Consider the following 13,633-nt stretch of genomic DNA (forward strand, 5'->3'; position numbering starts at 1 on the left):
TCAAAGAAAACATTAGCAGATTTAAGGGCTCGCCACATTGCACTTTTTTCCTACCCAAAACAAATTAATATTAGGCAGGTTCCTGAGTGAACAACTTAGGTTTTACTGGAATAAAATACAGGATGTTAGCAATTAAAATGAAAAGAAAAATAAAGCCACATCACCCTGATTCTCAAACATTAAGTTTACTGAATTATTGCCCCTTCCCATCATTAATGTTATTAATATTTTACTGCACACAATTAATACCTGATCCTTTGTTTAAATCCAGTATAGGATAGATCAAATCTGAAAAACAGTCAGGAGGATAACCTTATGGGCCTCCTCCTTAAGACAGGCTGTGAAAATTCCCAGGAGGTAAAGCCTTTCTATACAAGCCTGGCCTTAAAATGACTTACCGTTTACCCTGACATAAGCTCCTCTCCTTTAACTCCAAAACCCTGCCAGTTGTATTACTTCTTGTGCTATTAAGAATACTGCTAACAAAGTTATCTTTGTGGGTTTTTTCTCCCCCAGTCTTAATGTAAATAATCTGAGAGAGTGTTTTAATCTCTTCCAATGGTTAACCATCCTCATGAGTCTGAACATGAACAGTTGGTCTCACTGTAGTTAACTCTGCTATGCATAAAGCCACTGTTACATACCTTCTCTTTGTGCAATTACTGGGAAGTCAAGAAAAGATTAAAAATAATTTTGAGTATGCATACATCAAACTAAAACCAGTGTAGACTGGTCTACACTTAGCTTTTCTGGAACAGCTTTTTTAGAAGGAATTAAATTGCTTTTATATAGATACATAACTCATATAGACGATAAACAAACTAGAAAAAGAACATCCTCCACCTAGAACACAAATGTCCTGACTTGAAATTCTCCCAAAGTGAGTTTACTAATTCATATCCTCTATCATTTCAAAACAGAATTTGGACCTCCTGGAGTAGCCTCTGACCTGCAGAAGGCAGGTTTTTTGAAACCTTAAGTATTTTCAACATTACTTTAGAGCATGACATGTACACCTTCACCATTATTACATATTTAACTGACACCATATATAGAACATCGCATTATCAAACCACTTTCATGGCAGTCCCCTGCTCACAACTTCAAGTTGCCCGACTCTCTATGGCATAACAACAGGCCATCTGTCATAATTCCTAAACTTTTCACAGAACTGCTAGCTTCCAGGAAGTTGTCAAATCCCATAGGCATAATCTATACTTCTTGTTCCTAGATGAACGCGATAAGTTTTGCTTCTTCTGATTTCAAACTGGGATGGGCAATCTCATTCCAGCCTCAAATAAACTCCACCAATCTGTAACAGAAGTCTATGCCACCGCCATCCCTCTGACTTCAAAAGGAAAACACTGTTGGTACAGGTGAGTTTCGTATCACAGAATTAACCAGTTTCTTTAGGTAGTCGGAGACACTGCATAAATTGTTCACTACAGAAGCTACTCCTCACCATCAGTCAGACTTCCTCACTTGCATGAGTGTTCAGGTGCACGGAATACCTTCCAACATTAAACACAATGAAACAGAAAGCTTTGGTGTAACTGAAGGCGAAATATCCAGCAAGCTGCCACTGTTACTGAATACTCAGGAGCTGGGCGCAGAGAGAGAAGCGGAAAAGAAAACACACACTTTTCATCACGTGAATATTTTGACATGGTATGGGAGTTTTCCTTGAAATTTGGCCCTGTTTGTGGTGAATTGTCACATTTTTTCTCTCAAAATTCTCTGGTTAAGGTTCTCAGATCTTTTTCACACAGGTATATCTGAAGTAAGTTACTAAGCTCAATACCAAACTAAAAGGTAAAATTAAGGCCATTATATGAGCTCACAGAAAAGCCTCTTCCAGCTCTGAACTGAGGTGTTTGTAGACTGTTGCTTTAGACAAAATCACCACAAACCCTTGTTTCTGTTCCCCTCCCATCAAATTATCAAACACACATGCTCTTAGGAATCTAATCTATGAGTTAAGTGTATTTAAAATTAAGCACAAAAAAGATGAGACTGGTATATAAAATTAATGCCTCACACTACGAGTGAGCAGAAAAGCTGGACAAAGGGGAACATGACATAAACACGAAGTAACACTCTTCCAGTTTGCAGGACTCCTAATCAAAGAGTATGCAAAAAAACCCGTCTCTACTCTCCCCATTTACTTCAAAATCCTTTAATGTTTCAGGTCTTCTGGTCTAAGAAGAGACCACTAAAGGAGTTCAGTTCATCTCTTTTAAGATTATACTTGACTTCTACAACGAGAGGGGTGGGAGGCGGTGGACAGATTCTCTTCTGGTAGTAAACTAAAAACTTCATAAAGTTTCCTGTCTCTACATCAACGAAAAAAAAAAAATCCTGACTTGAAACTGATTATTCAGTTACAGTATCTGTTATGATTTTACATTCACATAATTCTGATTGCCCCTACAAGATCCTAAAACACTTAGTATCAGTGAATCGTGCATCAGCAAGGTAGTGGTTATCTTAAGAGTACTTAGACGCCATGTACACAGTTGTTGAATTAGAAGAAAATACACACTTTAATGGAAGCACACACAGAATGCAGTTTCTTAAGCTGGCAAGAATGCAATGAACAAAAAAGACCTTTAGCAAAATTTACATATGTAATTTGAGACCATTCATACACTGACTCACTATCCCTCAGCTATATACTTCACAAATTTTTAAATTCATCATAGCTTAGATAGTGACATATGGGTCCCTTCTTGTACATTCCTTACTAGCTTTCTTCCTTGATAAGGTAAAAACAGCAGCAAGAGAACCCGGATATGGTAGCTTCCCAATGCCTCCAGTATGGACTTGGCAGGAGAAAGGCCTATTTTCTGTGGGACTTGGCAGGAGAAAGGCCTATTTTCTGTGCAGGTATTGCTTGGAAGAGATCTATGGTAGCTGTGCTCAAGGCAATTTTATGGAGAGGATGTGATCCTTGAGCCTACCCAAACTGGGTAAATGGGAAATTAACCAAGTAGCATTTTGCTAAATTAAGACACAACCTGTTACAGAATATGTTTAAAGTGTTCCAAAACATTTGAATGAACATTAGGTTATCTTCATTAGGTCTTCTATAGCATTTAGCAAATACTGACAGGTCATGCTGATATTTGGGGGGGGAAAAACATTACATCTAATAATGAAATTTTACCAAATAAGCTTTTCGTAAACATCCCTGAAGCTGGGACAGGGAAGAGAACTACAACTATGGATTTAAAGAGATCAAAAGCACATTTTCAACTATTTCAACAGTTTGAGCAAACACCAGGTAACAGAGTAGGACAGTATTTACAGACAACAACTGCACACACAGAGTTAATTCCACCTTCTGTGCAACCTGTTAGTTACATCATAACACATATGCAAAGGAAAACAGCAAAAACTGAACACCTGTACAGCTTATAATTTCAGACTCTGGGAGCTTAATTCTTCTATCTGCTACTAGCAACACTAACTAAAATTAGAAAGCAAGCTCGAATTTTAAAATCTGAACCTTAAGAACAGAACTCCACGTAGTGCATCAGTCTTGCAGAAATCTAGTAGGACAAGAAAGATGTTAAGATGAGGGCAAAGATTAACCATCGGACCATGAGCTTAGTCAGAAGAGGGAGTTAAGAAGAGTAATACAATAAAGCAACAGTACTTCTCACCACTTGATACTCTCTCCCCTGCCTCAATACCAAGGACAGAGACACTAGGATTTAGAAAAGTTTACCTGATGGAAAATGTGCATCTAACCTATGCAAACCTAAACATGCACAAGACTAAATGAAAATGTAACATTCAAAACCTTAGTATGACCATAGTAATATCAGCATTTACATCAGAATAACAAACTCACTCAAGAGAAAAACAAAACAAAAAACCTCAAACCCATGATAATTCCCATACCCATAGGACCGTTATTAACTATAGAAATATCATCAACATAGCCATATTTTCCTATTTAGGTAATTCATTTCTCTGATGTATACTAGGGCACTTATTTAAAAGTATCTCTGCTCACACACTGATCTTTGTTGAGGCACTGCTTCAGCTAAGAAGTTCACTCTTCCTGACATTTTAAATATGCCTTGTAGATGTTGATATGAGGTGCTTCAAACACATGGCTTTGTTCTTTTTTTTTAGGTCTCTTTTTGAAAAAAGAAAAAAAACGGAACTATATTCACAACAATTTTCCACAAGGATAATTTTTTTTTTTTTTAATTATCAAGTCTCAAAACATCCCTATGTTCCTATTTTTTATCTAAGAGAATCAAGAGGCTGGGGATGCGGTGTGTGTCCTATCTCCTTTCCTTTCAGGAAAATGCAGGGAAAACAAGTGTAGTTTTCCTTGGTTTGGTTGGAGGCCATCAAATCTAGGATGCCTGTAAAGCTATGCATGCTTTCTCTCTGAAACGTAAGTTACCGAACATGTTCAGAAAGCTTCAGTCTGTCTTATTTTTGCAGTAAAGCATTTTATCTCAAATAACCAAAGTTATCTCTGCTCTGCTTTTCCAGCTGTCTTCTTTCAGTCTTGAATCTGAATTTCCACTTAAAGAAAAATAAAAGCAGCACTCCCCTCAAAAAACACAAAACAAGAGGCCGCAAAAATTAACACCTTTAAAAAAAAAAATCCTTCACAAAGGATAAACAAATCTGATCGATCTATTTCTTTATTCAGGCAGTTATGAATTAAAATGGACTTGTTAGCCAAATCTGCATTACTATATTATTAACAGTGGTCCATTGTTGGGTTCTCAAAATTACAGCAGTAAGGATGTATTTTGCTGAAAAACAGGATTTTGTGATAATACAGGGGATGTTCAGTGTTGCATAAGAAGTGTCATTATATTTTGAAGGCTTTTTTTTTTCTTTTTTAGAGATGCATATGTCTCCTGATAGCTTTTAGTTTCTTAGATTTCGCAACAGACTTGGCAACAGCCACAATGTGTTTACCCTAGAAACTTGGGAGCTAAACCAACTGTCAGAACACAGTATCAGTTGATAACTTCAAGTACCACTGTCTGTGTGCCAAAGAGCTGTTTACCTCCAAACAAAACCACTAACTGAAGTTATAACTTGCTAAGCAGAAAGGTATACTCTACTTGTTAACAGAATTAACATCACTTTAAGGCCCTTAGTTGCCACTTCTTTTTAAAGAGTTACTATATCCCTCTTATCGATTGCATATTTTAGAACTCAGATCAACTTAGCAAGGTTGTTTTTCCTTCAGAAAACTCTTACAGAACATCACTGCTCAACTGAAGTTTCCAGTTGTAATAATGAAGATGTACTATTTTCCACATTTATTCTTTGAGGGAACAGGATGGGAGAAAGATAAGATGAAAAGGAAGCAAAATAGATTCATTTTTGTGCATCAAAACACTAATTAGTCATTTAAATACCTTGTGACTTGATGCTTGAATATTAAATCTCTTTGACGGCATTTTTCCCTAGGGAAAATTATTTAGTCAAGAGGAGAGCTCTTAACTCCAAATATGTGTTCATTTAAAACTACATTTATGCAAAACTCAAGGCAATGTTAGAATTCTATTTATAAAATAGCTATAAACGCCTGTTCACACTAGTTGAAGCCACACCCTCCCCCCAGATGCTTACGGACACTTTGCCATCTGTTTGTAAAGAAATCGATAATACAAAATATCTATTATTTTCGTAAGTATTAGGAAAAAATCCTCTAACTCAAGTCTTCAACTGCTACATAATACAAACAACTCCCAACTTTCCAAACTTCTGAATGGCATGAAGTTTGGGAAACAGAATGTAGCAAGGTATAAAACCTGTGAGGATTGCCACAACTTTAGTAATCTACTATGTCTCTTTGTTGTCAACACCAACATAAAACTGAAGAGAAAGCTTTTTGGGGCGACAGGAGGGAAGGAAGGAAATTTAGCAAGTTTGCAGAAAAAAGAAGCGGGAAGAGTTTAACATTAACTATTTTACATAAGAAGATCCAAAGAAGATTCAGGAAGACACCTGTGTTTACCGATGGTAAACAAATTTATCTTCAGGGTGTGTTTGTGTGTGTACACTTACATTTGAAACAAAGGCATGAGCAAACTTAGCTGTAGAAAGTCTACTGGCACCTACAGCTCTGAAGTTTAACCCTCAAAGCTAGATTTAGTAAACAAAAGCATCACATCAACCACAGAAACAAGTCTTATAATTAATGTTTAAAAATTTTCCCTTGCCCACGACTACTTTTCCTTAGCTAGGACATAAATTTCTGGGTTTATGGAGGCTATATAGTTACCCCATGTAATTTTCTAGCCTGTAGCTGCCAGGCAGACAGTAAAAGAGAAAGATAGCAACCTGACATTTCTAATAAATAAATGCATGCGTGCGCACTTGCTCACTTTAACGGAGAAACAAACTCGGCAAGTATGTATCATAGCAAACACAACAAAATTTAAAATTCTGGTACAAGTGGAAATTAAGGGTGTCCTCTCTCATATTCAGAATCTACAGGTATCAATTCAGAACACATCTATTGCATCAAAAGAAACATGAGCATCTAAGCATTGCTACCTATTGCTTAAATACTACTACTAAATGGATACCATGCTAAAGTTTTAAGCGCCTTCACTTCACAAAAATTAAAAAAAAACCACCCAAACAAAACCATAAAAAAAAACCACCAACAACCCCCCCACTTCACAATATACATTTCAGTGGATGTTTAAAAGCAACTTATGACTTGCACAGGACTTGGAAATATTGAATTACGTTAAAATGGTAGGCAGTTACACTAGAAAAGCCTCAAAGAGTAGTTACTGAATGGAGACAACAACATGCAAAGAGTACTCTAGAAATCATTTAGCCTGAAGACATTTCATAAAAATTCACAGAATCTGTTAACTTAGATCAATAGTGTCACAATGAGGCTACTACATTTGAAGAAGACATGTATTTTAAGTTTTAGAGAAGTAACTCAAAGTTTGCTACATCTAGAAATACAAACAGTAACTTTACAGCCTGTCACCTTCGAAGGACAATGGCAGCTCGACAGCTAGCAAAACTCAAGACTATGAAACTGTCACCTTTGTTCTTATCACCAAATTTCAAGACCTGTTCACATAACTATATTTCTACAGTTCTCTCCTATTTGCTGTGCTTAATGCACAAATGGGGGAAACTTAAGGAAATAATTAAAGATCCGCAAACACCGAAAATAACATATAACACACTTCAGCAGGGGTCTTCAGCAATAACAGCTATTGAATGTTATGCCTATCTTGGAACATATTGAGTGAATAATTAAATGATCCTGAAGTTCCAAAATGTATAAGTTTCATACTCCACTGAGACAGCAAAACTGAGAGGGAAGTGATAGACTTTTGGCCTCCAAACTCGGATTTTCTTACTCTGAGTAGTACTTCAGTACTGACTTTTGTATTTCCACGTAGTGAACATCACCATTTTACTCACACCACGCCTGTCTGAGGCATTTCTAGGGTTTTCAAATAAACCTAAACAGAAACCCTTCCACTTCCTATCTCTGGCAGCAAAAAAAAAAGATGATACTAGCAACACAGAACTAAGTTCACGCCGGCTTCGCGCAGACTGGCGGCGGCCCGAGCGTCACCGCCCGTCAGGAGGAGGCACGCCACCACAACACGTGCGCGGGGATGCCGGCAAAGAAAACAACGCTTTAGCAGCCAGCAGCGAGCCCCGCTCAGCTCCCCGCATCCTGAACTCGGGGCCCCGAGCCCCGCTTCCCGCCTGTACCCACGCTCGGCCCGGCCGCTGCTCCCCGCTCCCTCAGGAGGGCGGCCCGCGCCAGCGCGCGCTCCCGCGCCAGCAGCCAAAACTTCCGAGCGCCACCCGCCGCCGAGCGCCCCCTGCGGCGGCGGCCGGCTCGGCAGCGCCACCCGGTGGGGCAGAGCAGGCACGGCGCCGCCGGGGCCCGTCTACTCGTCGCTGCCGCACAAGGCCCGGCCCAAGAACCAAGAGACAAAATGGCGGCCGCCCGCGGTATCACGTGACCCCCTTTGTGCCTTTCGGGGCCTCGCGAAAGGGCCGCCAGCTACCGCGGGGCGCGGGCTACGGGGAGAGGGGGCGGCAGGAAAGCGCCGGGGGAAGGTGCGGTATGGGGCCACCGGGTTCGACGCCTTCCCTCCCCAGGTCCTCCCCCCCCTCCCGGCGGGCGGGGAGAGCGGGGAGAAGATGGCGGCCATTTTGTGCTTGCGCAGAGGCGAAGGTGGGGGCCCCGGGTGCGGGGGGGATGGAGGGACCCGGCCAAGGGGGGGGGGGGTCTCACGTACCGACTCCTCTTCCTTCTCCATGCCCGTGGGCATCTGCGGCACGGCCCGGTTAATGGAGGCATATTCGGCCAAGTCGGGCAGGTCCTCGCAGCGGAAGACGGGCAGCGGCTTGGACGCGTCCAGCGCCCGGGCCCGGAACGACAGTTTGCTCATGTTAGGCGGCGATGGCGGCTCCGGCTGGGGAGGGGGGGGCGACAGCAAGAGCGCTCCGAGCTGAGAGCCGGACCCCGCCGAGCGCTCTCATGGAGGGACCGGGGCTCCCCCGGCAGGGCGGGGCGCACTCCGACACGGGGCCCGGCGGCGCCGGCTGGCGCGGCTGGGCTGGGCGCTGGCTTCTCTCCTCCGCCGCTCCGGCTCCGCTCAATACGCCACGGCCAACATGGCGGACATTAAACCTCGACTGGCCGCCTCTTTCAGCCAACCCCAGCGCCACAGCCATTCCCACACTGCATCGCGCAGGGGCGCGGGCACAGCGCCGCCCGGGGGAGAGCGCGCGCAGCGCGGGCACGGGAGCGCGGGCTCGGGAGCGCGGGAGAGCTCGGAGCGGCCGGGCAGCGGGCACGGGGCACTGCTGGCGGGGCGGGGGGGGCGCAGCTGCTCCCCGCGGGCCCCCGTCTCGCGTCGGGCGGGGGGGGGGGGCTTTTCCTCAGCGTGCGGCCACGACCGCTCCGCTCGCCTGCCTCCGAGCTGCGCCGGGGAAGGTGCGCTCCGCTCTGGCGGGGGTAAGGAGGGTCAGCCGGCCCCAAATCCCCCCTCCCCGGAGGGGAAGCCTCCCCGAGGTGGAAGGAGCAGCGCCTTTCCCTGGCAGCGTCCTAGCCACGGGAGACCTGGGGAACAGAAGCGGGGGAGAGCGGGAAAGTGCCGGCCCCGACCTTTCCGGTCACTCGGGGGCCGGCTGGGCGCCTGCCCCGAGCGCTGAACTTACCCCGACCCGGGCGGGCGGCGGCAGGGCCGCCCGCCTCCCTTCGAGCGCGGCGCCTCCCGAGTAACGGCCGGAGCGGCGCCCGGCGAGGGCGTCCGGCTGCGCGGCGGCTGGGGGGCCCCCCGGGGAGGGGGAAGCGCGCCTCGCCTCAGGGCCCGGCCCGAGCCGCGCGGCGGGCGGCAGCGGTCCCTGTCCCGGGCGTCCCGCGGCGCCTTCGGGAGCGGGGCGGCACCCCTGCCCCCTCAGCAGCACCTGCCTGCCGGGCTCGGACCCTCCCTGCATCGCGGAACCAAGTTCGCATTCGCGCTAAATGAAGGAGAAACACAGGCACCTCCCTGAAAACGTGAACTGTAAGAACCGGTCACCTCCACAACAGCATTTCCAGCCTATTTCTCTGAGGCTTTCAGAAACTTGGTCCAGCAGCGAAGTGCAGACACGTGAACTAGTTTAACCCTTGCTTGGATTTAAGTTATCAGTTACCCGTTCAAGCGAGCTCACTACAGGCAAAGGTTAGAACTAATTTGAGCAAGTCTCATTAGGTAAGCTCGTTTACGTCTCAATGATTCGATTAAATTGATGCGGTATTCTGCTATAAGCAAGGAATAGGAAATTTAGAGTCTCACTTGTCTCAGTAATGTTTCCACATGCCGCCCCAGGTCATCACAGCACAGCCATAAAAATGTCAAAAACCGTTTCTCCCAGGCCATCGCTAGAGCTGTCTAGTTAAGGAATGGTTCATGTGTTATGTGAAGTATATATGTTACGTTTCTTATATTAGATTATTATGTAATTCTAGTTCTATAGTTAAATCCTAATAAATCCACCTTCTTGAAGTTCTTTTATTTTAATTAAAAAGTATGAGAAAATTGTCTTTTGTTTGAATTTAAGTATCCCTCCATTTTTAAAGCAAAATATTGTAGTTTTGCTTTATGAGAATCATAAGAATATGAGAATCAGTAGACAGAACTTGTTCTTTATCACATATTACTCCTTGGAAATAGAACTTTCAGAAATAGGACATAAATGTAACAAAAGCATTAGAAAAACCTTGTTTTGCTTAGCAATCTTAAAAATCTGATATCTCTATAATAGAAGCAAAAGCCTTTTTTTAATTGCATCACCTATTTAATAATAATACCACCATCCTCAACCTTAAACAACAACTAGCCACTGGATGAAATACTGCTAGATGCAGTTTTTAACAGCAGTTTCAGGCTGACTATTTGCATGTCTGACTTCCCCATAGGTCTCCCAAACTGTTTCACCTGCAAGTCATTTAGCTTCACAACCTCTCTGGGACAGGAAATTCTATCTATATTGCAAATGGGTAATGCAGTGGAAGACAGCTGCTAGGGAGAATAAGACTTTTTTTTTTTTTTAAAAGGGAGGGGTTTTTTGGGGGGGGGGTTGGGGGTTTTTTATAAAAAGGATAGTGGCATGAACCAAGGAATATCATTGTATTCATTTGTATTTCAGAATTTACATGAGAACCAAATGTTAAAATTGCATATTGCTTTTTATGCTAATTTTAAAGCTTAAAGCACACACTAGCTAGAAATAGTAATCCTAAAGTAATCCTAAAATAAATTGCACATAAAACATCTACGGAGTTTTCGACAAATACTGAGTAATTTAGTTTATTTAACTAGCAGACAGATAAGATGATGACAAAAAAAAATAGCAATACACTATCATAGATTGGCTTTGACCTAAAACACTAAATGTAAATGAAATACCTGGCAGCTAAGCAAAAAATAAGGCCATTAAATATAACTCTCTAATGAAAGAAAAACAATACATAATGAAAAGCAAAGTATAGAAAATACCCTGAACTATAAAGAAAGAATATTCAAGTTTAAACTTATCCTTAATTGACCTTTGAATTTCTAACCCTACCACAGGCTTGAGAAAAGCGCAGAACAAGCAGAATGGACAATAACATTTGGATACAAATAGGACAGTATGCATTAAGAAAGAATTTTGGCCTGAAACTGTTGGACTCATCAGCTTTTAATGTTTTGCCAATAAAATAGATTACGTTTTACTGTTTTGTAGCAAAAGTTGATTAGATCTTAAAATTACCTAAATTAATTTGCTAGTAAGATGAAAAGTGTGATATTTGAAAACAATGTGATATCAGCCCTAATTTCTGTTCTGTAAAGATGATAACAGGAAAAAAGTATAGAACATAAACAGACTGATGTTTCTATTTTACCTTCCTTTCAGTTAAGATATGCAGATATATTTTAAGTTTTGCCATTTTGTAGCATTTACCAAAATGCTCACATTACATTTGTAGACATCAGTGCTGCACTATGACAGTAGTTAATCTAAAATTGGTATGTTTTGCATAATGACCAAAATACTCTTTGCCAGCTCTGAGTAAAAGATCAGTAAGTGTAAACTCGGTTTTGTACCAAAGTGCTATGTGTCTGTTTTAAAAACTGAAATTTAATGAACTGTAAGGTAACTGAAATATAATGAATACGGCATTTTGAACTGCTTTTTTTTGTACAAACCACTGAAATTAGATCTTTAATGTTGGACGCATTTCTTTAAGGCTTCATCTTTTTGTGATCTCAAAATACTTAATTAAAAGAACAAGCTTTACTAAAATGAAAGAACTTAGTACATCAGCTATGTAGGTGGTAAATATAACCGTTTAAATATACATTCAAAAGTACTAAATTCAGACTGAGCATTAAGGCTAAGATGCAATGACTTAATCCATACAGAAAGGGGTCTCCTGTGATATCATCCAACTCAGAAGCCCAAAAACTTAACTTGCTATTTTGGTTTGCAAGTTCTATGTACCATTTGACAAGTTTTTACAAATTTTAGTATCTATTTAGTTTTGTGGCTTAAAACCTCTCTGAGTCAAAGAGTTTCAGTAGTTTCTTTAAGCATGAGTTGTAGTCTTCTGAACATGGGTTTCATATTGTCTCCCATTCTAACAGCAGTCATTGGTTCCAGTCACAAAATAGCTATGCATAAAAGGCATGTAAGTTAAACTGTGTGTCATTTTTGGTGCTTTCTAGAATCAAGAAACTCTGTATTTTAAGGACATAAAATTCTAGGTGACAGTTGTTTAACTTCTAAAAAACCCTTTTTTTTTACATTCTTGTTCTCATTTTTTTTATATATGGAGTTTATCTCCAATTAAGTGCATTATATAAAGGCAAGTATAAAATAAAGGAGCTAAAGATTGAAATAAAGGACAATATAAAGGCTGATATTTGCATATGAGTTTCCTATTGTTCTACTTTTAAAGAAAGCCTGTTTATTAGAGAAAATAAATATCCACAGCAACACGTAGTATTAACAGTGAACATCTGATGTCATTCCACTCTCCAACCTCACTGGAAGAGGGTTTTTTGTTTGTTTTTGATTTTTTTTAAACTTTCCTCCTTCCCCTCCCCCCCAAAATAATGATACACTGAAATCCAGAGTCAAACTGGGATTAGAAATCAAGTACGATTGACTCCTTACATGCATTCATTTCCTCTGGCCATACTTTTCTTGTACCTACTTAAAACTGCAGCAGACAACAATTAAAAATAGAACATGTTAAAGGTAAAACATGTTTCTCATTTGCTAACCATTTAAAAATAGTTCTTACATATAGAAGATAATACCATATTTTCATAAACTGAGGAATATGAGTACACTAAACTATACACTAACTTGCATATCCATAAATATTTGCAATTTTTCCATTTTTCTCACTCTGGGACTACTTTACACCCTGCTTCTACTATTGTAGAGCTTACTAACTCATCATTTATTTATATAGCAATTTTGTTGACCTGGTTTTTGCCTTTTATCTCCATAAATGTTGACTACTCTGAACTGATAAAAAGTATCACTGGTCTTTTTTTTCCCCCCACTTTCAATAGTCAAGTATTAAGAAATGACAAGTTATGAAGTTACCATACTTGGGTTTCCTTCCAGAATTACTTACTCTTAGGGGTATTTGGAAAGGTATAGGTGGCTCTTTTGTTCTGTAGTAAGCCGTTATGGATTCTGTATGCATATTCCTGTTTTACATTTGCTAGTGATGCTTCTGTTCAAATTTGCTTCTCGGCTATGTTTTTTTTGTTTATGTTTCATAACATTACAGATAGCTATATTATTTGAAATCATCTCAGTGAGCTACCTGGAGTTTGGATTAAAATGAGATAAATGTAGGGAAATATGACGCTAGAGGTTCTTCATTATTCTATAACATGTCACATTACAGTAGTAAGTAGATGCATATAGAAATTATCTTAACATCATCAAGATTTCAACCATAAATGAACTGATATAATTCACAGTGAATTTCACTTTATTTGCTGGTGTCAGCTGTCTGTTTTAAAAGAGAGAATGGAACTGTCAAACATATTTAAGGAGTTCAGACACCATACTACAAAACTAGTGTAGAACGCCT

At 41.1% G+C, this 13,633-nt stretch overlaps 1 protein-coding gene across 11 annotated transcripts in view; it reads right to left on the minus strand.

Annotated features, from left to right (window-relative positions):
• EPC1 (enhancer of polycomb 1) overlaps positions 1 to 13,633 on the minus strand; it is a 69,015-nt gene that overhangs the window by 42,476 nt on the left and 12,906 nt on the right. For 9 of the 11 annotated variants that reach the window (XR_012672724.1, XR_012672723.1, XR_012672722.1 and 6 more), the window contains exon 1: positions 8,283 to 8,722. The exons of the other annotated variants lie outside the window; for them this stretch is intronic. Coding sequence is in view for 6 of the 9 variants with exons in the window: in XM_075144043.1 (XP_075000144.1) it covers positions 8,283 to 8,435 (153 nt within the window). In the remaining 3 variants the exon portion in view is untranslated. Of the gene's footprint in view, positions 1 to 8,282; positions 8,723 to 13,633 lie in introns of those variants that run through there. 11 annotated transcript variants of the gene reach the window in all.

Source organism: Calonectris borealis, chromosome 2 (genome assembly GCF_964195595.1).
Source record: "Calonectris borealis chromosome 2, bCalBor7.hap1.2, whole genome shotgun sequence".
Classification (NCBI taxonomy): domain Eukaryota; kingdom Metazoa; phylum Chordata; class Aves; order Procellariiformes; family Procellariidae; genus Calonectris; species Calonectris borealis.